This window comes from Cyanistes caeruleus, unplaced genomic scaffold (assembly GCF_971803275.1).
Source record: "Cyanistes caeruleus unplaced genomic scaffold, bCyaCae1.hap1.1 HAP1_SCAFFOLD_316, whole genome shotgun sequence".
NCBI lineage: Eukaryota > Metazoa > Chordata > Aves > Passeriformes > Paridae > Cyanistes > Cyanistes caeruleus.
In genome coordinates this window covers 15,535-41,974 of record NW_028256086.1, presented here as the reverse complement: position 1 = coordinate 41,974, position 26,440 = coordinate 15,535, and the positions used below count along the sequence as shown (strand labels likewise).

Sequence of the window (26,440 nt, the reverse complement as noted above, 5' to 3'; positions counted from 1 at the left end):
AAAACACTCACAGCCCCTCCCCCACCCAGTGATACTCCCACAGCACCTCGGGCTCGGCTGGGGGAGGGGCCAGAGAGAGAAGGGGGGAGGGGTCAGTGACACCCGCCCCTCCCCCACCCCTTTAAAACACTCACAGCCCCTCCCCCACCCCCTCAAACCCCTCCCCCACCCCTTCAGACCCCTCCCCCAACACCCCTAGGACCCCCTGGAGCCCCTCCCCCACCCCCTCAAGCTCCTCCCACTCCCCCAAATCCCCTCCCACAACCCCTCAAGCCCCTCCCCCACCCTCAAAGCTCCTCCCACTCCCCCAAATCCCCTCCCCCACCCCTTTGAACCCCTCCCCCACCCTTTCAAACCCCTCCCACAACCCCTCAAGCCCCTCCCCCACCCCTCAAAGCTCCTCCCACTCCCCAAACCCCTCCCCCACCGTTAAACCCCTCCCCAACCCCTCAAGCCCCTCCCCCAACTCCTTAAGCCCCTCCCCCAACTTCTTCAGCGCCTCCCCAACCCCTCAAGCCCCTCCCCCAATTCCTTAAGCCCCTCCCCCGACCCCTCCAGCCCCTCCCCAACCCCTTAAGCCCCGCTCCCAGAACCCCCTTAAGCCCCTCCCCCAACTCCTCAAGCTCCTCCCCCAATTCCTTAAGCCCCTCCCCAACCCCTCCAGCCCCTCCCCAACCCCTCAAGCCCCTCCCCCAACTCCTTAAGCCCCTCCCCCAACCCCTCAAGCCCCTCCCCCAACCCTTCAAGCCCCTCCCGCAACCCCTCAAACCCCTCCCCCAACCCCTCAAGCCCCTCCCCAGAACCCCCTTAAGCCCCTCCCCCGACCCCTCTAGCCCCTCCTCCAACTCCCTAAGCCCCACCCCCGACACCTCCAGCCCCTACCCAACCTCTCAAGCCCCTCCCCCAGAACCCCCTTAAGCCCCTCCCCCTCCCTGTCCAGCCCCTCCCCAACCCCTCAAGCCCCTCCCCAACTCCTCAAGCCCCTCCCCCAACCCCTCAAGCCCCTCCCCCAACCTCTCAAACCCCTCCCCCACCCCAGCCCCTCTCCCCACTCACCCTCTCGCCCCTCCCCCAACCCCTCAAACCCCTCCCCCTCCAGCCCCTCCCCTACCCCAGCCCCTCCCGAACCCCTCAAGCCCCTCCCCCAGAACCCCCTTAAGCCCCTCCCCAACTCCTTAAGCCCCTCCCCCAACCCCTCCAGCCTCTCCCCAACCCCTCAAGCCCCTCCCCCAACTCCTTAAGCCCCTCCCCCTCCAGCCCTTCCCCCAACCCCTCAAACCCCTCCCCCAACTCCTCAAGCCCCTCCCCCAGAACCCCCTCCAGCCCCTCCCCAACCCCTCCAGCCCCTCCCCCAACCCCTCAAGCCCCTCCCCCTCCAGCCCCTCCCCCACCCCAGCCCCTCCCCCCACTCACCCTCTCGCCCCTCCCCCTCCTCCTCCTCGGGGGGTGCGAACATGTCCAGCGCCGGCTCCGGCCGCCCCTCCCCCTCCTCCTCCCCCTCCTCCTCCTCCTGGGTGGGGGTGGGGGTGGGGGAGGGGCCGCCCCTCCCCCCCTCCCCCCCCAGCTCCCTCAGCCGCCTCTGCAGCCGCTCCCGGCTCTCCCCAAAGACCCCCAGCACCCCCCGGGCCACCAGCGCGTCCGCCAGGGCCACCAGCGCCTCCAGCTCGGGTGGGGGAGGGGCGCGCCGGGCCCCGCCCCTCCCCCCCCCCCCGCCGCCGCCCCTCCCCCCCCCAGCGCCGCAGCGCCCCCCCCACCGTCTCGCCCGGCCGCAGCAGCGGCAGCAGCTCCCCCAGCAGGTGGGGGAGGGGCGGGGGGGAGGGGGGAGGGGAGGAGGGGAGAGAGAGAGAGAGAGAAAAGAGAGGGGGGGGAGGGGTCAGAGTTGGGGTGGAGAGCCCCTCCCCCCACTCCAGAAACCCCGCCCCTATTTCTCAGACCCCTCCCCCCCACTCCAGAAACCCCGCCCCTATTTCTCAGACCCCTCCCCCCACTCCTGAGACCCCTCCCCCATCTCCTGAGACCCCTCCCCCTTACCTGGAACCCCGCCCCCTCCCATCAAGCCCCTCCCCCACCCCTCAGGCCCCTCCCCCATTTCCCTCTTCCACTCAAGCCCCTCCCCCACTCCTCAAGCCCCTCCCCACTCCTCAAGCCCCTCCCCATTTTCCTCCCCCACTCCCCAAGCCCCTCCCCATTCCCCTCCCCCACTCCTCTGGCCCCTCCCCCAGTCCTCAAGCCCCTCCCCATTCCCCAAGCCCCTCCCCATTCCCCTCCCCCACTCCTCTGGCCCCTCCCCCAGTCCTCAAGCCCCTCCCCCACTCCCCAAGCCCCTCCCCATTCCCCTCCCCCAATCCCTCAAGCCCCTCCCCATTCCCCTTCTGAAGCCCCTCCCCCACCTCCCAAGCCCCTCCCCTCCTTTCCAAGCCCCTCCCCCTCCCCCTCCCCCTCCCCTCCCCCTCCCCCCCCAGTCCCCGCCCCTCCCCCACCCCCTCGATGGTCTCCAGCCAGGGGTCGGGCGGCTCCCGGTGGGGGAGGGGCAGGAAGTGCCCGTGGGGGTCGAAGCGCCCCTCCCCCAACTCCTCCTCCAGGTTGAAGGGGGTGAAGGGCACCGGCCCCTCCCCCACCCCCGGGGCGGGGCCCGGCTCCTGACCTGGCGGGGGGGGGGAGGGGCGGGGTCAGTGAAAAGCACCCAAAATCACCCAAAAGTACCCCAAAATCAGCACAAAATCACCCAAAATCACCCAAAAAACCCCCAAAATCACCGAAATTCAGCCCAAAATCACCCAAATTCAGCCCAAAATCACCCCAAAATCACCCAAATTCAGCCCAAAATCACCCCAAAATCACCCAAAATTACCCGAATTCACCCCAAAATCACCAAAACTCAGCCCAAAATCACCCGAATTCACCCCAAAACCACCCAAAATCACCCAAAATTACCCCAAAATCACCCAAAATCAGCACAAAATCACCCAAAAAAATCACCCAAAATTACCCGAATTCACCCCAAAATCACCCAAAATCAGCACAAAACTACCCAAATTCAGCCCAAAATTACCCAAAATTACCCCAAAATCACCCCAAAATCACCCGAATTCACCCCAAAATCACCCAAAATCAGCACAAAACTACCCAAATTCACCCCAAAATCACCCAAAGTCACCTCAAAATCACCCCAAAATCACCCAAATTCAGCCCAAAATCACCCAAAATCACCCCAAAATCACCCGAATTCAGCCCAAAACCATCCAAATTTATCCCAAATCCACCCAAAATCCCCCTCAAAACCCCAGACTCCCCCAAACTCCCCAAAATCCATCCCCAACCCCTCCAAATCCCCCCCAAATTCCCCCAAAATCCTCCCAAACTCCCCCAAACTCCCCCAAATCCCCCCAAATTTATCCCAAAATCCCCCCAAATCCCCCCAAATTCCCCAAATTCCCCCAAAATCCCCCCAAATCCACCCAACCCCCCCAAAATCCTCCAAATCCCCCCAAAATCCCCCACATCCACCCCCAACCCCCCCAAATCCCCCCAACCCCCCAAAATCCCCCAAAATCCACCCAAAATCCCCCAACCCCCCCAAAATCCCCCCAAATTCCCCTAAAATCCTCCAAATCCACCCCCAACCCCCCCAAATCCCCCCAAAATCCCCCAAATCCCCCAAATCCCTCCAAAATCCCCCCAAATCCACCCCCAACCCCCCCAAAATCCTCCAAATTCCCCTAAAATCCTCCTAATCCACCCCCAACCCCCCCAAATCCCCCCAAAATCCCCCCCAAATCCTCCCCAAAATCCCCCAAACTCCCCAAACTCCCCCAAACTCCCCCAAATCCCCCCAAAATCATCCAAATCCCTCCAAAATCCCCCCAAATCCACCCCCAATCCCCCCAAAATCCTCCAAATTCCCCCAAATTCCCCCGAAATCCACCCCTAACCCCCCCAAATCCTCCCCAAAGCCCCCCAAATCCACCCAAATCCCCCAAAATCCTCCAAATCCCCCCAAATCCCCCAAAATCCCCCAAATCCCCCCAAAATCATCCAAATCCACCCCAACCCCCCCAAAATCCCCCCAAATTCCCCCAAATCCCTCCAAAATCCCCCCAAATCCACCCCCAATCCCCCCAAAATCCTCCAAATTCCCCCAAATTCCCCCGAAATCCACCCCTAACCCCCCCAAATCCTCCCCAAAGCCCCCCAAATCCACCCCAAATCCCCCAAAATCCTCCAAATCCCCCCAAATCCCCCAAAATCCCCCAAATCCCCCTAAAATCATCCAAATCCACCCCAACCCCCCCAAAATCCCCCCAAATTCCCCAAATCCCTCCAAAATCCCCCCAAATCCACCCCCAACCCCCCCAAAATCCTCCAAATTCCCCTAAAATCCTCCTAATCCACCCCCAACCCCCCCAAATCCCCCCAAAATCCCCCAAATCCCCCCAAATCCAACCCCAACCCCCTCAAATCCCCCCAAATCCCCCCAAAATCTTCCAAATCCACCCCAACCCCCCCCAAATCTCCCCAAATTCCCCAAATCCCTCCAAATCCCCCCCAACCACCCCCAAATCCCCCCAAAATCGACCCCCAAGCCCCCCAAATCCCCCCAAATCCACCCCCAACCCCCCCAAATCCCCCCCAAATCCCCCCAAATCCACCCCAACCCCCCCAAATCCCCCCAAATCCACCCCCAAGCCCCCCAAATCCCCCCAAAATCATCCAAATCCACCCCAACCCCCCCAAAATCCCCCCAAATTCCCCCCAAATCGACCCCAAATCCTCCCAAATCCCCCAAATCCCCCCAAAATCCCCCCAAATTCCCCCAAAATCCCCCCCAACCCCTCCAAATCCCCCCAAAATCCCCCCCCAACCCCCCCAAAATCCCCCCAAATTCCCCAAATCCCTCCAAAATCCCCTCAAATCCACCCCAAACTCCCCAAAATCCCCCAAAATCCCCCCAAATTCACCCCAAATCCCCCCAAAATCCTCCAAAATCCCCCCAAAATCCCCCCAAAATCCCCCAAATTCCTCCAAAATCCCCTCAAATCCACCCCAAACTCCCCAAAATCCCCCAAATCCACCCAAATCCACCCAAAATCCCCCCAAAATCCCCCAATCCCCCCAAATTCCCCCCAAACCCCCCCGAATCCCCCTCACCCTCCACGGGGGGTCCTTCCTCTCTCTCCTCCTCCTCCTCCTCCTCCTCCTCGTCGCTGTCCAGGGACGGCTGAGCCGGGAAGCGGCTGCCGGGACCCCCCACGGCCACGGCCTGGGGACCCCAAAACACCCCAGAAACACCCCAAAAACGGCCTGAGAGGGGCGTAAAAATAACCCCAAAAACAGCCCAGAAACACCCCAAAATAACCCCAAAAACAGCCCAAAAAATCCCCAAAAACAACCCCAGAAACGGCCTGAGAGGGGCACAAAAATAACCCCAAAATAACCCAAAACAACCCCAAAAACGGCCTGAGAGGGGCACAAAAACAACCCCAAAAACAGCCCAGAAACAGCCCAAAAACAGCCTGAGAGAGGCACAAAAACAACCCCAAAAAACCCCCAAAAAAACCCCAGAAACACCCCAAAAACGGCCTGAGAGAGGCACAAAAATAACCCCAAAAACAGCCCAAAAAATCCCCAGAAACACCCCAAAAACAGCCTGAGAGAGGCGTAAAAATAACCCCAGAAACACCCCAAAAATGACCCCAAAATAACCCCAGAAACAGCCCAAAAACGGCCTGAGAGAGGCGTAAAAATAACCCCAAAAACACCCCAAAAATGACCCCAAAATAACCCCAGAAACACCCCAAAAACGGCCTGAGAGAGGCGTAAAAATAACCCCAAAAACACCCCAAAAATGACCCCAAAATAACCCCAGAAACACCCCAAAAACGGCCTGAGAGGGGCGTAAAAATAACCCCAAAACAGCCCAGAAACAGCCCAAAATAACCCCAAAAACGGACTGAGAGGGGCGCAAAAATAACCCCAAAAACACCCCAGAAACACCCCAAAAACGGCCTGAGAGGGGCCCAAAAATAACCCCAAAATACCCCAAAATAACCCCAAAAACAGCCCAAAAACGGCCTGAGAGAGGCGTAAAAATAACCCCAAAATACCCCAAAATAACCCCAAAAACGGCCTGAGAGGGGCACAAAAATAACCCCAAAACAGCCCAGAAACACCCCAAAAACGGCCTGAGAGGGGCATAAAAATAACCCCAAAATAACCCAAAAACAGCCCAAAAACGGCCTGAGAGGGGCACAAAAATAACCCCCAAAACACCCCAGAAACACCCCAAAAACGGCCTGAGAGGGGCACAAAAACAACCCCAAAATAACCCAAAAACAGCCCAAAAACGGCCTGAGAGAGGCGTAAAAATAACCCCAAAATAACCCCAAAATAACCCCAAAAACAGCCCAAAAACGGCCTGAGAGGGGCACAAAAATAACCCCAAAACAGCCCAGAAACACCCCAAAAATGGCCTGAGAGAGGCACAAAAACAACCCCAAAATAACCCAAAATAACCCCAAAAACGGCCTGAGAGGGGCACAAAAATAACCCCCAAAACAGCCCCAAAATAACCCCAAAATAACCCCAAAAACGGCCTGAGAGGGGCACAAAAACACCCCAAAATAACCCCAAAAACAGCCCGAAAACGGCCCAAAACCAGCCTGAGAGTGGCATAAAAATAACCCCAAAAACAGCCCTAAAGTAACCCCAAAAACAGCCCAAAAACGGCCTGAGAGGGGCACAAAAACACCCCAAAAATGACCCCGAAAATGCAGCCTGAGAGAGGCACAAAAACACCCAAAACCAGCCCAAAAATGACCCCAAAACACCCCAAAAATGACCCCGAAAATGCACCCAAAGGGAGGCACAAAAACACCCAAAAACAGCCCAAAAATGACCCCAAAAATGCAGCCTGAGAGAGGCACAAAAACACCCAAAAACTCCCCAAAACCAGCCCAAAAATGACCCCGAAAATGGACCCTGATAGAACCACAAAAACACCCAAAACACCCCAAAAGTGACCCCAAAACACCCCAAAAACACCCCAAAAATGCACCCAGAGGGAGGCACAAAAACACCCAGAAACACCCCAAAAATGCAGCCTGAGAGAGGCACAAAAACACCCAAAACTCCCCAAAAATGACCCCGAAAATGGACCCCAATAGAACCACAAAAACACCCAAAAACACCCCAAAAATGACCCCAAAACACCCCAAAAACACCCCAAAAATGCACCCTGACAAAGCCACAAAAACACCCCAAAACTCCCCAAAACCAGCCCAAAAATGACCCCGAAAATGGACCCTGATAGAACCACGAAAACACCCAAAAACACCCCAAAAATGACCCCAAAACACCCCAGAAACACCCCAAAAATGCAGCCTGAGAGAGGCACCAAAACACCCAAAACTCCCCAAAAATGACCCCGAAAATGGACCCCAATAGAACCAAAAAAACACCCAAAAACACCCCAAAAATGACCCCAAAAATGCAGCCTGAGAGAGGCACAAAAACACCCAAAACACCCCAAAAACACCCCAAAAATGACCCCAAAACACCCCAAAAACACCCCAAAAATGCAGCTTGAGAGAGGCACAAAAATCACCCCAAAACAGCCCAAAAATGACCCCGAAACACCCCAAAAATGACCCCGAAAATGCAGCCTGAGAGAGGCACAAAAACACCCAAAAACTCCCCAAAAATGACCCCAAAACACCCCAAAAATGACCCCGAAAATGGACCCTGACCAAGCCACAAAAACACCCAAAAACTCCCCAAAAATGACCCCAAAACAGCCCAAAAACACCCCAAAAATGCAGCCTGAGAGAGGCACAAAAACACCCAAAACAGCCCAAAAACACCCCAAAAATGACCCCAAAACCAGCCCAAAAATGACCCCAAACCAGCCCAAAAATGACCCCGAAACTCCCCAAAATTGACCCCAAAACCACCGGGGAGAGCCCCAAAATCGCCCCAAATCGCCCCAAAACACCCCGGAAACCCCAAATTCACCCCTGAGTGACCTTTGACCCCTGAGTGACCCCTGAGTGACCCCTGTGTGACCCCAATGACCCCTGAGTGACCCTTGGGTGACCCTGAGTGACCCCTGAGTGACCCCTGAGTGACCCTGAGTGACCCTTGGGTGACCCTGAGTGACCCCTGGGTGACCCCTGAGTGACCACTGAGTGACCCCTGAGTGACCCTGAGTGACCTTTGACCCCTGAGGGACCCCTGAGGGACCCCTGAGTGACCTTTGACCCCTGGGTGGCCCCTGAGTGACCCTGAGTAATTCCTGAGTGACCTTTGACCCCTGAGTGACCCCTGAGTGACCCTGAGTGACCCCGAGTGACCCTGAGTGACCCCTGAGTGACCCTGAGTGACCCCGAGTGACCCGAGTGACCCCGAGTGACCCCTGAGTGACCCCGAGTGACCCCTGAGTGACCTTTGACCCCTGAGTGACCCCTGGGTGACCCTGAGTGACCCCTGAGTGACCCTGAGTGACCCCCAAGTGACCCCTCCCCCATTTCCAACCCCTCCCCCCTCATTTGTTTCCAGGACCCCTCCCCCTTTTTATCCCCTCCCACTCATTTCCGGCCCCGCCCCTCACTTCCGGCCCCTCTCCCCATTTCTGGCTCCGCCCCCTCACTTCCGGTCTGCTTTCCCCCCTCACTTCCGGTCCGCCCCACTTCCGGTTCTTTCCCCTCACTTCCGGTCCGCCCCTCCCCCCCACTTCCGGTCCGCCCCTCCCCCTCACTTCCGGTCCGCCCCGCCCCCTCACTTCCGGTCCGCCCCGCCCCCTCACCCGTTTCCGGTTTGGCATTTCCGGCCCCTCCCCCTCCCCCGGGGGCTCCTCCAGGCTGAAGCTGACGCGGCGCCGCTTGGACATCCTGGAATTAACCCCAATTAGCGCTAATTAACGCACTCATTAACCGTGATTAACCGCAATTAACCCCTAATTAACCCCTAATTAACCACAATTAGCGCTAATTAACGCACTCATTAACCACGATTAACTCCTAATAAACCACAATTAACCCACAATTAGCCACTCATTAACCATGATTAACCCCTAATTAACCCCTAATTAACCCCAATTAGCGCTAATTAACGCACTCATTAACAACAATTAACCCCTAATTAACCACAATTAACCCCTAATTAACCACAATTAACCCCAATTAGCGCTAATTAGCCACTCATTAACCACAATTAACTCCTAATTAACCCGAATTAACCCACAATTAACCCCTAATTAACCACAATTAACCTCTAATTAGCCACAATTAACCCAAATTAACGCTAATTAATGCACTCCTTAACCACAATTAACCACAATTAGCGCTAATTAACGCACTCCTTAACCACAATTAACCCGAATTAACCAACAATTAACCCCAATTAACCCCAATTAGCGCTAATTAGCCACTCATTAACTCCAGCCAGACCCTAATTAACCACAATTAACCCCTAATTAACCACAATTAACCCCTAATTAGCCACAATTAGCGCTAATTAGCCACTCATTAACCCCAGCCAGACCCTAATTAACCACAATTAACCCCAATTAGCGCTAATTAATGCACTCCTTAACCACAATTAACCCATAATTAACCCAAATTAACCCAAATTAGCGCTAATTAACGCACTCCTTAACCACAATTAACCCCTAATTAACCCAAATTAACCTCAATTAGCGCTAATTAACGCACTCCTTAACCACAATTAGCCCCTAATTAACCACAATTAACCCCAATTAGCGCTAATTAACGCAGTCTTTAACCCCAGCCAGAGCCTAATTAACCACAATTAACCCCTAATTAACCACAATTAACTCCCAATTCAATCTAATTAATAATAATTAACCCCCTAGCTAGCCACTAGTTGAAATTAGCCACGATTAACCACAATTAACTCCTAATTAACCCAAATTAGCCACAATTAACCCCTAATTAACCACAATTAATTCCAATTAACCACGATTAGCCCCTAATTTACCCCTAATTATCCCACAATTAACCCTAATTAACCACAATTAACCCCTAATTAACGCAAATTAACCCCATCTCCCCTTAGCCGCCTCTCGTTTACCCCAATTAACGCCTCATTAGCGCCTCAATTAGCGACCAGAACAGTAATTAACCCCTAATTAACCCCTAATTAACGCTTTTCGCGCCTCTCATTAATGCCCCAATTAATCCCGGCTTTCCCTCCCATTACGGGTCCTAATTAACCGCTAATTAACGCTCCAGGCCCCTCCCCCTGGCCAATCAGCCTAATTAACGCCCCTAATTAACACCCCCACCCTCATTAACACCCGCAATTAACCGCAATTAACGCCGGCGCCGCCCCCTTGACCTCAGAGCCGCCCCGCCCCCAATTAACGGCCCCAACTAACCCCCCGACCCTCCCTAGCCCCTCATTTGCATATGCAAATGAGCCGCGCGCGGCGCTGCCGGACCCGGCGGTGGCGGCGCTGCTCGGAGGGGGCGTCGCGCTGCCAGTGACGTCACCGCAACGGCGACGCCGCGCGGGGAAAGTGACGTCACGTCCGCTCCCCCATCTTAAAGGCGCCGCACTCCAATTATCGCGAGGAGGCGGCGAATCCCGATTTTGGCGTTTTTAGAGGGGAAATCGCGAGGAAAGGGGGGGAGGGGAGGTGGAAAAGGGGGGAGGGGAGGTGGAAAAGGGGGGAGGGGAAAGGGGGAAGGGTAGGGAGAGCCCCCCGGGGGGGCGGCGGCGCGGGGATGGAAGTGCGCATGCGCGGGAGGGGAGGCGCCAACGGCGCCGCGCGTGCGCAGAGCGAGGCCCCGCCTCCCCTCCCTCACAACCGCAAGCAGCAGATTCGCCACGATTCCCGCCGGGCTCGGGCAAAACAAAACTCAAACAAAACCCCGAGAGGGGCGGGGAAATGAGAAAAAAAGATTAAAAATTAAAAAGAGTTAAAAAATGGAGAAAAACGGGAGAAAAAAGGTGGAGAAACCGCGCGGCGAAAGTGCGGGCGGAGCGAGGCGGCGGCAGATTCGTCACGGCTCGCGGGCCGCTTTTCCCCCCTCGAGTTTTGGAGTAAAATCCTCCCTCGGATTTATTCTCCCCGCGGTTTTTTGGGGAGATTTGAGGCCGTTTCGGGAGTTTTTTGTTGGAGGGAGAAGGAAAATACCAAAGGGGATTGGTGTGGAAAGTGCGATGAAGCCGTTGAGATCTCGCGAGAGCAGCGAGGGCGAGACTTCCGGCGTTGGCTCCGCCCCCTCCCCCCAGCCGCGACCGGCGGCGGCTCCGGGACCCCGGGAAAAAAAATCGCCAAAAACGCCAAAAACTCCGAATTTTAACCCAAAAATCCTCGCCGGGGCCTCCTCGGCCTGCGGGGACCCCCCCCCGCAGCTCCCGGGGCTCGCGGAGGGGGCGGCGGCGGCGGCGGGAGGTGAGAGGGGGGAGGGGGAGGCGTGAGGGGAATCGGGGGGTCCTGAGGGGGGAGGGGAGGCCTGAGGGGGGAGGGGGGTGGGGGAGGGGAGGGGGGGAGGGGAGGGGGGGTTTGGGGGGGTTTGAGGAGTTTGGGGGGGATTTAAAGGGAATTTGGGGGGGATTTTGAGGAGAAATTGGGGGGATTTGAGGGGATTTTAAGGGAATTTTGGGGGGATTTGAAGAGAATTTTGGGGGGATTTAAAGAGAATTTTGGGGGAATTTAAAGGGAATTTTGAGGGGATTTTTTGGGAATTTTGGGGGGATTTTTGGGGAATTTTGGGGGGCTTTTTGGGAATTTTGGGGGGATTTTTGGGGAATTTTGGGGGGATTTAAAGGGAATTTTGGGGGGATTTAAAGGGAATTTTGGGGGGATTTTTGGGGAATTTTGGGGGGATTTAAAGGGAATCTTGGGGGGATTTTTTGGGAATTTTGAGGGGATTTTTGGGGAATTTTGGGGGGATTTAAAGGGAATTTTGGGGGGATTTTTGGGGAATTTTGGGGGGATTTCAAGGGAATTTTGGGGGGATTTAAAGGGAATTTTGGGGGGATTTAAAGGGAATTTTGGGGGGATTTAAAGGGAATTTGGGGGGATTTTTGGGGAATTTTGGGGGGATTTTTGGGGAATTTTGGGGGATTTTTGGGGAATTTTGGGGGGATTTTTTGGGAATTTTGGGGGGATTTAAAGGGAATTTTGGGGGGATTTTTCGGGAATTTTGGGGGGATTGAAAGGAGATTTTGGGGGGATTTTTGGGGAATTTTGGGGGGATTTAAAGGGAATTTTGGGGGGAATTTTGGGGGGATTTTTGGGGAATTTTGGGGGGATTTCAAGGGAATTTTGGGGGGATTTAAAGGGAATTTGGGGGGGATTTAAAGGGAATTTTGGGGGGATTTTTTGGGAATTTTGGGGGGATTTAAAGGGAATTTTTGGGGGATTTTGGGGGGATTTAAAGAGAATTTTGGGGGGATTTGAGGGGGAATTTTGGGGGGATTTGAGGAGGAATTTGGGGGATTTGAGGGGGAATTTTGGGGGGATTTGAGGAGGAATTTGGGGGATTTGAGGGGGAATTTGGGGTGTGGTTTAAAGGTGAATTTGGGGGGATTTTTGGGGAATTTTCGGGGGATTTGAGGGGGAATTCGGGGTGTGGTTTAAAGGTGAATTTGGGGGGATTTGAGGAGGATTTTGGGGGGATTTGAGGGGGAATTTGGGGGATTTGAGGAGGAATTTGGGGGATTTGAAGGGGATTTAGGGTGTGGTTTAAAGGTGAATTTGGGGGGATTTGAGGGGGAATTTGGGGTGTGGTTTAAAGGTGAATTTGGGGGAATTTGAGGAGGAATTGGGGGGATTTGAGGAGGAATTTGGGGGATTTGAGGGGGAATTTGGGGGGATTTGAGGAGGAATTTGGGGTGTGGTTTAAAGGTGAATTTGGGGGGATTTGAGGGGAATTTTGGGGGGATTTGAGGAGGATTTTGGGGGGATTTGAGGCGGGTTTTGGGCGGGGTTTGGGGTGGATTTGGGTCAAATTTGTGGGGGTTTGGATCAGGTTTGGGGTGGGTTTGGGGTGAGTTTGGGGTGGATTTGGGGTGGATTTGGATGGGTTTGGGGTGAGTTTGGGGTGGGTTTGGGGTGAGTTTGGGGTGGATTCTGGGTGAGTTTGGGGTGTGTTTGGGGTGGATTTGGGGTGGATTCTGGGTTGATTTGGGGTGGATTCTGGGTGAGTTTGGTGTTTATTTGGGGATGGGTTCTGGGTTGATTTGGGGTGGATTTGGGGTGAGTTTGGGGTGGATTCGGGGATGGATTCTGGATGAGTTTGGGGTGTTTATTCGGGGTGGATTCTGGGTGAATTTGGGGTTGATTTGGGGTTGATTTGGGTTCAGTTTGGGGTGGATTCGGGGATGGATTTGGGATGAGTTTGGGGTGTTTATTTGGGGTGGATTTGGGGTTGATTTGGGGTGAGTTTGGGGTGTGTTTGGGGTGGATTTGGGGATGGATTCTGGGTTTATTTGGGGTTGATTTGGGGTGTGTTTGGGGTGGATTTGGGGTGTGTTTGGGGTGGATTCTGGGTGAGTTTGGGGTGGATTCTGGGGTGGATTTGGTGTTTATTTGGGGTGGATTTGGGGGTGGATTCGGGATGGATTCTGGGTGAGTTTGGTGTTTATTTGGGGTGGATTTGGGGTGGATTCTGGGTTGATTTGGGATGGATTTGGGATTGATTTGGGGTGGATTCTGGGTGAGTTTGGGATGGATTCTGGGTGAGTTTGGGGTGTTTATTTGGGGTGGATTTGGGGTTGATTTGGGGTGTGTTTGGGGTGGATTTGGGGATGGATTCTGGGTTGATTTGGGGTTGATTTGGGGTTGATTTGGGGTGGATTTGGGGTGGATTCTGGGTGAATTTGGTGTTTATTTGGGGTGTGTTTGGGGTTGATTTGGGGTCAGTTTGGGGTGGATTTGGGGTGGATTCTGGGTTTATTTGGTGTTTATTTGGGGTGGATTTGGGGTGGATTTGGGATTGATTTGGGTTGGATTTGGGGTTTATTTGGGGTGAGTTTGGGGTGGATTTGGGATGGATTTGGGATGAGTTTGGGGTGTTTATTTGGGGTGGATTTGGGGATGGATTTGGGATGAGTTTGGGGTGTTTATTTGGGGTGGATTTGGGGATGGATTCGGGGTGAGTTTGGGGTGTTTATTTGGGGTTGATTTGGGATGGATTTGGGGTGGATTTGGGGTCAGTTTGGGGTGAGTTTGGGGTGGATTCTGGATGAGTTTGGGGTGTTTATTTGGGGTGGATTTGGGGTTGATTTGGGATTGATTTGGGGTGGATTTGGGGTCAGTTTGGGGTGAGTTTGGGGTGGATTCTGGATGAGTTTGGGGTGTTTATTTGGGGTGGATTTGGGGTTGATTTGGGATTGATTTGGGATTGATTTGGGGTCAGTTTGGGGTGGATTTGGGATGGATTTGGGATGAGTTTGGTGTTTATTTGGGGTGGATTTGGGATTGATTTGGGGTGAGTTTGGGGTTGATTTGGGGTGGATTTGGGGTGGATTTGGGATGGATTCTGGGTGAGTTTGGTGTTTATTTGGGGTGGATTTGGGGTGTGTTTGGGATTGATTTGGGTTGGATTTGGGGTTGATTTGGGGTGGATTCTGGGTGAATTTGGTGTTTATTTGGGGTGAATTTGGGGTTGATTTGGGGTCAGTTTGGGGTGGATTTGGGGATGGATTCTGGGTTTATTTGGTGTTTATTTGGGGTTGATTTGGGATGGATTTGGGATGAGTTTGGTGTTTATTTGGGGTGGATTTGGGATGGATTTGGGATGAATTTGGGGTTTATTTGGGGTGGATTTGGGGTTGATTTGGGGTGTGTTTGGGGTGGATTTGGGATGGATTCGGGATGATTTTGGGGTGTTTATTTGGGGTGGATTTGGGGTTGATTTGGGGTGTGTTTGGGGTGGATTTGGGGATGGATTCTGGGTTTATTTGGGGTTGATTTGGGGTTGATTTGGGGTGGATTTGGGGTGGATTTGGGGTGGATTCTGGGTTTATTTGGTGTTTATTTGGGGTTGATTTGGGATGGATTTGGGATGAGTTTGGTGTTTATTTGGGGTGGATTTGGGGTGGATTTGGGATTGATTTGGTGTTGAATTGGGGTGTGTTTGGGATGGATTTGGGATGGATTCTGGATGAGTTTGGTGTTTATTTGGGGTTGATTTGGGATTGATTTGGGTTGGATTTGGGGTTGATTTGGGGTGGATTCTGGGTGAGTTTGGGGTGGATTCTGGGTTTATTTGGTGTTTATTTGGGGTGGATTTGGGATGGATTTGGGATGGATTTGGGGTGGATTTGGGGCCGATTTGGGGTGGATTTGGGGTGGATTTGGGATGGATTTGGGATGAGTTTGGGGTGTTTATTTGGGGTTGATTTGGGATTGATTTGGGGTGGATTTGGGATTGATTTGGGGTCAGTTTGGGGTGTGTTTGGGATGGATTCTGGGTGAGTTTGGGGTGTTTATTTGGGGCGGATTTGGGATTGATTTGGGATTGATTTGGGGTTGATTTGGGGTCAGTTTGGGGTGGATTTGGGATGAGTTTGGGGTTTATTTGGGGCGGATTTGGGGTTTATTTGGGGTGGATTTGGGGTGGATTCTGGGTTTATTTGGGGTTGATTTGGGATTGATTTGGGATTGATTTGGGGTTGATTTGGGGTCAGTTTGGGGTGGATTTGGGATGGATTCTGGATGAGTTTGGGGTGTTTATTTGGGGCGGATTTGGGCTGTACCTGCGTGCGTCTGGACGGGATTTGGAGCTGAGCCCCCTCCCCACCCCGCAGGGTCAATGATTGGGGGGGATGGAGCCCGAGGCGGGGGGTGACGCCCCCAGGACCCCCAGCGTCCCCTGGCGCAGCTACAAACTGGTGCTGGACCCCGCCCTGCGGCGGGGAGGGCAGAAACTCTACAGATACGATGGAGTGCACTTCAGCGTGCCTGTGAGTCACCCCAAAAACGCCCCAAAATCACCCCCAAATCACCCCAAAATCACAGCCAAAACTGGGCTGAATTCACCCCAAAATCACCCCCAAATCACCCTGAAATCACAGCCAAAATCACCCCAGAATCACCCCGAAATCACAGATAAAACTGGGCTGAATTCACCCCGAAATCACCCCAAAATCACCCCAAAATCACCCCGAAATCACAGCCAAAATCACCCCAAAATCACCCCCAAATCACAGATAAAACTGGGCTGAATTCACCCCGAAATCAGAGCTAAAACTGGCCAAAATCACCCCAAAATCACAGCTAAAACTGGGCTGAATTCACCCCAAAATCACCCCCAAATCACCCTGAAATCGCAGCCAAAATCACCCCAAAATCACCCTGAAATCACAGATAAAACTGGGCTGAAATCACCCCAAAATCACCCCCAAATCACCCTGAAATCACAGCCAAAATCACAGATAAAACTGGGCTGAATTCACCCCAAAATCACCCCAAAATCACCCCAAAATCACCCTGAAATCACAGCCAAAATCACCCCAAAATCACCCCCAAATCACAGATAAAACTGGGCTGAATTCACCCCGAAATCACCCCAAAATCACCCTGAAATCGCAGCCAAAATCACCCCAAAATCACCCCAAAATCACCCCAAAATCACCCCAAAATCACCCTGAAATCACAGCCAAAATCACCCCAAAATCACCCCAGAATCACCCCAAAATCACCCCAAAATCACCCCAGAATCACCCCGAAATCACAGCTAAAACTGGGCTGAATTCACCCCAAAATCACCCCAAAATCACCCTGAAATCACAGCCAAAATCACCCCAAAATCACCCTGAAATCGCAGCCAAAATCACCCCAAAATCACCCCAAAATCACCCCCAAATCACAGATAAAACTGGGCTGAATTCACCCCGAAATCACCCCAAAATCACAGATAAAACTGGGCTGAATTCACCCCGAAATCAGAGCTAAAACTGGCCAAAATCACCCCAAAATCACCCCAAAATCACCCCAAAATCACCCCAAAATCACCCTGAAATCACAGCCAAAATCACCCCAAAATCACCCCAGAATCACCCCAAAATCACCCCGAAATCACCCCAGAATCACCCCGAAATCACAGCTAAAACTGGGCTGAATTCACCCCAAAATCACCCCCAAATCACTCTGAAATCACAGCCAAAATCACCCCAAAATCACCCCAAAATCACAGCTAAAACTGGGCTGAAATCACCCCAAAATCACCCCAAAATCACCCTGAAATCACAGATAAAACTGGGCAAAATCACCCCAAAATCCCCCCAAATCATCCCAAAATCACAGCTAAAACTGGGCTGAATTCACCCCAAAATCACCCCAAAATCACCCTGAAATGACAGCCAAAACTGGGCTGAATTCACCCCAAAATCACCCCAAAATTACAGCCAAAACTGGCCCAAATCACCCCAAAATCACCCCAAAATTACAGCCAAAACCAGCTAAAATCACCCCAAAATCACCCCAGAATCACCCCAGAATCACAGCTAAAACTGGGCTGAAATCACCCCAAAATCACCCCAAAATCACCCCAAAATCACAGCCAAAACTGGCCAAAATCACCCCAAAATCACCCCAAAATCACAGCTAAAACTGGCCCAAATCACCCCAAAATCACCCCAAAATCACCCCAAAATCACCCCAAAATCACCCCAAAATCACAGCTAAAACTGGCCCAAATCACCCCAAAATCACCCCAAAATCACCCCAAAATCACCCCAAAATCACCCCAAAATCACCCCAAAATCACAGCTAAAACTGGCCCAAATCACCCCAAAATCACCCCAAAATCACCCCAAAATCACCCCAAAATCACCCCAAAATCACCCCAAGATCACAGCTAAAACTGGCCCAAATCACCCCAAAATCACCCCAAAATCACCCCAAAATCACCCCAAAATCACCCCAAAATCACCCCAAAATCACCCCAAAATCACAGCCAAAATCACCCCAAAATCACCCCAAAATCACCCCAAAATCACCCCAAAATCTCCCAAAATCTCCCCAAATTCACCCGAAATCCCCAAATCATCCCAAAATCTCCCAAAATCCCCCCCAAATCACCCCAAAATCTCCCCAAAATCTCCCCAAATTCACCCGAAATCCCCAAATCACCCCAAAATCTCCCCAAAATCTCCCCAAATTCACCCCAAATCCCCCAAATTCACCCCAAATCCCCAAATCACCCCAAAATCCCCCCAAATTCACCCCAAATCACCCAAAATCCCCCCCAAAATCCCCCAAAATTCCCCTAAATTTGCCCAAAATCCCCGAATTGGCCCCAAAATCCCCAAAATCTCCCAAAATCCCCCTAAAATCCCCCCAAATCTCCCCAAAATCCCCCCCAAATCTCCCCAAATTTGCCCAAAATCTCGCCCAAATCCCTGAAATTCGTCCAAAATCCCCCAAATTCACCCCAAAATTTCCCCAAAATCCCCAAAATCTCCCAAAATCCCCCAAATCACCCCAAAATCCCCCAAATCTCCCAAAAACTCCCAAAATTTCCCCCAAATCCCCCCAAATCTCCCCAAAATCCCCCCCAAATCCCCCCAAATTCACCCAAAATCCCCCAAATTCACCCCAAATCCCCCAATTCACCCCAAAATCTCCCAAAATTTCCCCAAAATCCCCCCCAAATCCCCCCAAATTCGCCCAAAATTTCCCCAAAATCCCCAAAATTCGCCCAAAATCCCCCCAAATTCACCCCAAAATCTCCCCAAAATCCCCAAAATCTCCCCAGTTCCCCCCCAAATCTCCCCAAATTCGCCCAAAATCCCCCCAAATTTGCCCAAAATCCTCCAAATTCACCCCAAAATCCCCCAATTCACCCCAAAATCCCCCAAAGTCTCCCAAAATCACCCCAAAATCTCCCTAAATCCCCAAATCACCTCAAAGTCTCCCAAAATCTCCCCAAAATCTCCCCAAATCCCCCAAAATCCCCCAAATTCACCCCAAAATCCCCCAAATTCACCCCAAAATCTCCCAAAATCTCCCCCAAATCCCCCAAAATTTCCCTAAATCCCCCCAAAATCCCCCAATTCACCCCAAAGTCTCCCAAAATCTCCCCAAAATCTCCCCAAATCCCCCAAAATCCCCCAAATTCACCCAAAATCCCCCCAAATTCATCCCAAATCCCCCAAAAATCCCCCCAAAAATCCCCCCAAAATCCCCCCAAAAATCCCCCCAAAATCCCCCCAAATTTCCCTAAATCCCCCCAAAATCCCCCAAATCTCCCCAAAATTCCCCAAATCCCCCAAAATCCCCCCAAAATCCCACAAATTCGCCCCAAAATCTCCCAAAATTCACGCCAAAATCTCCCCAATTCACCCCAAAATCTCCCAAATTCACCCCAAAATCTCCCCAAAATCTCCCAAAATTCCCCTAAATTTGCCCAAAATCCCCCAAATCCCCCAATTCACCCCAAAATCTCCCAAAAATCTCCCCAAAATCCCCCCAAATCCCCCGAATTCACCCCAAAATTTCCCAAATTCACCCCAAATCCCCCAAATTTCCCCAAAATCCTCCAAATTCACCCCAGAATCCCCCAAATTCACCCCAAAATCCCCCAAATTCGCCCAAAATTTCCCAAATTCACCCCAAAATCCCCCAAATTCGCCCCAAAATTTCCCAAATTCATCCAAAATCTCCCTAAAATCCCCCAAATTCACCCCAAAATTTCCCAAATTCACCCCAAAATCTCCCAAATTTCCCCAAAATCCCCCAAATTCACCCCAAAATCCCCCAAATTCACCCCAAAATCCCCCAAATTTCCCCAAAATTTCCCGAATTGGCCCCAAAATCGCCCAGAAACGCCCCCGGGGAAGTGGGGGAGGGGATTGGGGCGTTTTGGGGCAGTTTTGGGGCGGTTTTGGGGCATTTTGGGGCATTTTGGGGCGGTTTTGGGGCACTTTGGGGAAGTTTGGGGTGATTTTGGGGCTGTTCGTGTCATTTTGGGGCATTTTGGGGCAATTTTAGGGCATTTTGGGGCATTTTAGGGCAGCTTTGGGGCATTTTGGGGCAGTTTGGGGCAATTTTGAGGCAGTTTTGGGGAGGTTTTGGGGCAATTTAAGGGCATTTTAGGGCGATTTTGGGGCGTTTTAGGGCGTTTGGGGGCGATTTTAGGGCATTTTGGGGCAATTTTAGGGCATTTTGGGGCAGTTTTGGGGCATTTTGGGGCTGTTTGGGGCATTTTGGGGCAGTTTTGGGGTGGTTTGGGGGCATTTTGGGTCATTTTAGGGCATTTTGGGGCAGTTTTGGGGCATTTTGGAGCAGTTTGGGGTGGTTTTGGGGTGGTTTTGGGGCAGTTTTGGGGCGATTTTAGGGCATTTTGGGGCAGTTTGGGGCATTTTGGGGCATTTTGGGGCAGTTTTGGGGCATTTTGGGGCTGTTTGGGGCTATTTTAGGGCATTTTGTGTCATTTTGGGGCAGTTTGGGGCAATTTTGGAGCAGTTTTGGGTGATTTTGGGGCATTTTTAGGGCATTTTGGGGCAGTTTGGGGCAGTTTTGGGGCATTTTGGGGCAATTTTGGGGCAGTTTTGGGGCAGTTTGGGGCAGTTTGGGGCGGTTTTGGGGTGGTTTTGGGGCAATTTTGGGGCATTTTAGGGCATTTTGGGGCGGTTTTGGGGCATTTTGGGGCAGTTTGGGGCATTTTGGGGCAATTTTGGGGCATTTTGGGGCATTTTGGGGCAGTTTTGGGGCATTTTGGGGCAATTTTGGGGCATTTTGGGGCATTTTGGGGCATTTTGGGGCATTTTGGGGCAGTTTTGGGGCATTTTGGGGAATTTTGGGGCAATTTTGGGGCATTTGGGGGCATTTTGGGGCGGTTTTGGGGCAGTTTGGGGCTTTTTGGGGCAGTTTTGGGGTGGTTTTGGGGCATTTCGGGGCGGTTTTGGGGCAGTTTGGGGCTTTTTGGGGCAGTTTTGGGGCGGTTTTGGGGCATTTTGGGGCATTTTGGGGCAGTTTGGGGCGTTTTGGGGCGGTTCTGGTGTATTTGGGGTCAGTTTTGGGGTGTTCCGGTGCATTTGGGGTCAGTTTTGGGGTGTTCTGATGTATTTGGGGTGAGTTTTGGGGTGTTCTGATGTATTTGGGGTCAGTTTTGGGGTGTTCTGATGTATTTGGGGTCAGTTTTGGGGTGCCTGATGGCATTTTTGGGGTGTTTTGGTGTATTTGGAGTCAATTTTGGGGTGTTTCGGTGTATTTGGGGTGAGTTTTGGGGTGACTCACAGCGTTTTTGGGGTGTTTTTGGGCTGTTTTGGGGTGTTTCAGTGTATTTGGGATCAGTTTTGGGGTGTTTTGGGGCAGTTTGGGTGTTTTTGGGGTGTTTTGGGGTGTTTCGATGTATTTGGGGTCAGTTTTGGGGTGTTTCAGTGTATTTGGGGTCAGTTTTGGGATGTTTTGGGGTGTTGTGGTGTATTTGGGGTGAGTTTTGGGGTGTTGTGGTGTATCTGGGGTGTTTTGGGGTGTTTTGGTGTATTTGGAGTCAATTTTGGGGTGTTTCGATGTATTTGGGGTCAGTTTTGGGGTGACTCACAGCATTTTTGGGGTGTTTTGGGGTGTTTTTGGGGTGTTTCAGTGTATTTGGGGTCAGTTTTGGGGTGCCTGATGGCATTTTGGGGGTGTTTTGGTGTATTTGGAGTCAATTTTGGGGTGTTTCAGTGTATTTGGGGTGAGTTTTGGGGTGACTCACAGCGTTTTTGGGGTATTTTTGGGATGTTTTGGGGTGTTTCGATGTATTTGGGGTGTTTTTGGGGTGTTTTTGGGGTGTTTTGGGGTGTTTCAGTGCATTTGGGGTCAGTTTTGGGGTGACTCACAGCATTTTTGGGGTGTTTTTGGGATGTTTTGGGGTGTTTCAGTGTATTTGGGGTCAGTTTTGGGCTGTTTTGGGGTGTTTCAGTGTATTTGGGATCAGTTTTGGGGTGACTCACAGCGTTTTTGGGGTGTTTTTGGGCTGTTTTTGGGCTGTTTTGGGGTGTTTCAGTGTATTTGGGATCAGTTTTGGGCTGTTTTGGGGCAGTTTGGGTGTTTTTGGGGTGTTTTGGGGTGTTTCAGTGTATTTGGGGTGAGTTTTGGGGTGACTCACATCATTTTTGGGGTGTTTTTGGGATGTTTTGGGTGTTTCGATGTATTTGGGGTCAGTTTTAGGCTGTTTTGGGGTGTTTCAGTGCATTTGGGGTGAGTTTTGGGGTGACTCACAGCATTTTTGGGGCGCAGGATTCGGGGTTCCCCCCGGCCGGGCCGGTGCAGGACCCGCGACCCCGAAGGATTTGGGCCAAACACCGAGACCTGTCCCTGCCCGTCCCCAAATTCAAGGTGAGATTTGGGGTTTGGGGTCACATTTGGGGTTTGGGGTTTGGGGTTCCAAACACCGAGACCTGTCCCTGCCCGTCCCCAAATTCAAGGTGAGATTTGGGGTCAGGGTTTGGGGTTTGGGGTCACATTTGGGGTTTGGGGTTTGGGGTTTGGGGTCACATTTGGGGTTTGGGGTTTGGGGTTTGGGGTTTGGGGTTTGGGGTTTGGGGTTCCAAACACCGAGACCTGTCCCTGCCTGTCCCCAAATTCAAGGTGAGATTTGGGGTTTGGGGTTTGGGGTTTGGGGTTTGGGGTCACATTTGGGGTTTGGGGTTTGGGGTTTGGGGTCACATTTGGGGTTTGGGGTTTGGGGTTTGGGGTTCCAAACACCGAGACCTGTCCCTGCCCGTCCCCAAATTCAAGGTGAGATTTGGGGTTTGGGGTTTGGGGTTTGGGGTCACATTTGGGGTTTGGGGTCAGGGTTTGGGGTTTGGGGTTTGGGGTCAGGGTTTGGGGTTTGGGTTTGGGGTTTGGGTTTGGGGTCACATTTGGGGTTTGGGGTTTGGGGTTTGGGGTCACATTTGGGGTTTGGGGTTTGGGGTTTGGGGTTCCAAACACCGAGACCTGTCCCTGCCCGTCCCCAAATTCAAGGTGAGATTTGGGGTTTGGGGTTTGGGGTTTGGGGTCACATTTGGGGTTTGGGGTCAGGGTTTGGGGTTTGGGGTTTGGGGTCAGGGTTTGGGGTTTGGGTTTGGGGTTTGGGTTTGGGGTTTGGGGTTTGGGGTTTGGGGTTTGGGGTCAGGGTTTGGGTTTGGGGTTTGGGGTCAGGGTTTGGGGTTTGGGGTTTGGGGTTTGGGGTTTGGGGTTTGGGGTTTGGGGTCAGGGTTTGGGGTTTGGGGTTTGGGGTTTGGGGTTTGGGGTCAGGGTTTGGGGTCAGGGTTTGGGGTTTGGGGTTTGGGGTTTGGGGTCAGGGTTTGGGGTTCCAAACACCGAGACCTGTCCCTGCCTGTCCCCAAATTCAAGGTGAGATTTGGGGTTTGGGGTCAGGGTTTGGGGTTTGGGATCCAGGATTGGGATTTGGGATTTGGGATCCAGGATTGGGATCCAGGATTGGGATTTGGGATTGGGATTGGGATTTGAGATCCAGGATTGGATCCAGGCTTGGGATTTGGGTTTGGGATTGGGATTGGGATTTGGGATTTGGGATTTGAGATCCAGCATTGGGATCCAGGATTGGGATTTGGGATTTGGGATTTGGGATTTGGGATCCAGGATTGGATCCAGGATTGGGATTGGGATTTGGGATTGGAAATTTGGGATTTGGGGTTTGGGATTTGGGTTTAGGGGTTTGGGATCTGGGATCTGGGGTTTGGGATTTGAGATCCAGGTTTGGATCCAGGATTGGGATTTGAGATTTGGGATTTGGGATTTGGGATTTGAGATCCAGGTTTGGATCCAGGATTGGGATTTGAGATTTGGGATTTGAGATCCAGGTTTGGGATCAAGGATTTGGGATCCGGGATTGGGATTTGGGATTTGGGATCCAGATTTGGGATTTGAGATTTGGGATCCAGGTTTGGATCCAGGATTGGAATTTGGGATTTGGGATTTGGGGCAGGATTTGGGATTTTGGCCCCATTTCACTCACGGAATTTGGGATTTTTGGGGGATTTTTGGGGGATTTTTTGGGGGATTTTTGGGGATTTTTTTTGGATTTTTTGGGGATTTTTGGGGATTTTTTGGGGTTTTTTTTTTATTTTTTAAAATTTTTTTTAAATTTTTCTGGGAATCTTGGATTTTTTGGGAATAATCTTGGATTTTTTGGGAATCTTAGATTTTTTTGGGAATAATCTCGGATTTTTTGGGGATTTTTTTTATTTTTTTTTAAATTTTTGGGGGATTTTTTTTCCTTTTTTGGGAATTCGGGATTTTTGGGGATAATTTTGTATTTTTTGGGGATAATTTTGTATTTTTGGGGATTTTTCTTCTTCCAGCTGGACGAGTTCTACGTGGGCCAGGTGCCCCTGAAGGAAGAGCAGGGATGGGATTGGGATTTGGGGTTTGGGATTTGGGATTTGGGATTTGGGATGCAGGATTGGGGATTTGGGATTTGAGATTTGGGATTTGGGATCCAGGATTGGGATCCAGGTTTGGGATTTGGGATTTGGGATTTGGGATTTGAGATCCAGGATTGGGATTTGGGGTTTGGGATTTGGGGATTTGGGATTTGGGATTTGAGATTTGGGATTTGGGATCCAGGATTGGGATCCAGGTTTGGGATTTGGGATTTGGGATCCAGGTTTGGGATTTGGGATTTGGGATTTGGGATCCAGGTTTGGGATTTGGGATTTGGGATCCAGGTTTGGGATTTGGGGTTTGGGATTTGAGATTTGAGATCCAGATTTGGGATCCAGGTTTGGGTTTGGGATTTGGGATTTGGGATTTGAGATTTGGGGTTTGGGATTTGGGATTTGAGATTTGAGATCCAGGTTTGGATCCAGGTTTGGGATTTGGGATTTGGGATCCAGGTTTGGGATCAAGGATTTGGGATTGGAAATTTGGGATTGGGATTTGGGGTTTGGGATTTGAGATTTGAGATCCAGGTTTGGATCCAGGTTTGGGATTTGGGATTTTGGCCCCATTTCACTGACGGAATTTCGGATTTTTTCTGGATTTTTTGGGGATTTTGGGGATTTTTGGGGGGATTTTTTGGGATTTTTTTTTAGATTTTTTTGGGGATTTTTGGGAATTTTTTGGGGTTTTTTTAGATTTTTAAATTTTTTTTTAATTTTTGGGGATAATTTTGTATTTTTGGGGTGTTTTTTCCTCTTCCAGCTGGACGAGTTCTACGTGGGCCAGGTGCCCCTGAAGGAAGAGCGGGGATGGGATTGGGAATTTGGGATTTTGGCCCCATTTCACTGACAGAATTCCGGATTTTTTTGGGAATTTTGGATTTTTTCAGGATAATTTTGTATTTTTGGGGTATTTTCTTCTTCCAGCTGGACGAGTTCTACGTGGGCCAGGTGCCCCTGAAGGAAGAGCGGGGATGGGATTGGGAATTTGGGATTTGGGATCCAGGTTTGGGATTTGAGATTTGGGATTTGAGATTTGGGATCCAGATTTGGGATCCAGGTTTGGGATTTGGGTTTTGGGATTTGAGATTTGGGGTTTGGGATTTGAGATTTGAGATCCAGGTGTGGGATCCAGGTTTGGATCCAGGATTGGGATTTGGGATTTGGGATTTGGGATTTGGGATCCAGGTTTGGGATTTGAGATTTGGGATTTGGGGCAGGATTTGGGATTTTGGCCCCATTTCACTGACGGAATGTCAGATTTTTTCTGGATTTTTTGGGGATTTTTGGGGGATTTTTTGGGGATTTTTTGTGGATTTTTTTGGGATTTTTTGGGGTTTTTTTAGATTTTTTTTGATTTTTTTTTTATTTTTCTGGGAATTTTGTATTTTTTGGGGATAATTTTGTATTTTTGGGGTATTTTTCCTGTTCCAGCTGGACGAGTTCTACGTGGGCCAGGTGCCCCTGAAGGAAGAGCGGGGATGGGATTGGGATTTGGGATTTGGGATTTGGGATTTGGGATTTGGGATCCAGGTTTGGATCCAGGTTTGGGATTTGGGATTTGGGATTTGAGATTTGGGGTTTGGGATTTGGGATTTGAGATCCAGGTTTGGATCCCGGATTGGGATTTGGGATTTGGGATTTGGGATTTGAGATCCAGGATTGGGATTTGGGATTTGGGATTTGGGATTTGAGATCCAGGATTGGATCCAGGATTGGGATTTGGGATTTGGGGCTGGATTTGGGATTTTGGCCCCATTTCAGTGATGGAATTTCGGATTTTTTCTGGATTTTTTGGGGATTTTTTTGGGATTTTTTTGGGTTTTTTTAATTTTTTTTTATTTTTTTTGGGAATTCCGGGATTTTTGGGAATAATTTTATATTTTTGGGGTGTTTTTTCCTGTTGCAGCTGGACGAGTTCTACGTGGGCCAGGTGCCCCTGAAGGAAGAGCGGGGATGGGATTGGGATTTGGGATTTGGGATTGGGATTTGGGGTTTGAGATCCAGGTTTGGGATTTGGGATTTGGGATCCAGGTTTGGGATTGGAAATTTGGGATTGGGATTTGGGATGTGGGATTTGGGATCCAGG

At 51.3% G+C, this 26,440-nt stretch overlaps 2 protein-coding genes across 2 annotated transcripts in view; one reads left to right on the top strand and one right to left on the bottom strand.

Moving 5' to 3' along the window:
* Positions 1 to 1,963: 1,963 nt before the first annotated feature.
* CD2BP2 (CD2 cytoplasmic tail binding protein 2) lies at positions 1,964 to 10,711 on the bottom strand. Its single transcript, XM_086874617.1, has 5 exons — positions 10,457 to 10,711; positions 8,801 to 8,885; positions 5,149 to 5,260; positions 2,481 to 2,644; positions 1,964 to 1,990 (listed from the first exon to the last, which is right to left on the bottom strand). The coding sequence occupies exons 2-5, from the start codon at positions 8,882 to 8,884 to the stop codon at positions 1,964 to 1,966; spliced, it is 387 nt and encodes a 128-aa protein (XP_086730743.1). The 5' UTR covers position 8,885; positions 10,457 to 10,711.
* Positions 10,712 to 10,786: 75 nt separating this feature from the next.
* Positions 10,787 to 26,440, top strand: part of LOC147645440 (histone-lysine N-methyltransferase SETD1A-like) — a gene marked incomplete at its 3' end in the record, with an annotated part of 31,037 nt that continues 15,383 nt past the window's right edge. Inside the window, exons 1-3 of the mRNA XM_086874616.1 lie at positions 10,787 to 11,416; positions 15,781 to 15,936; positions 22,202 to 22,300. Coding sequence (XP_086730742.1) covers positions 15,799 to 15,936; positions 22,202 to 22,300 — 237 coding nt within the window. The remainder of the gene's footprint in view (positions 11,417 to 15,780; positions 15,937 to 22,201; positions 22,301 to 26,440) is intronic.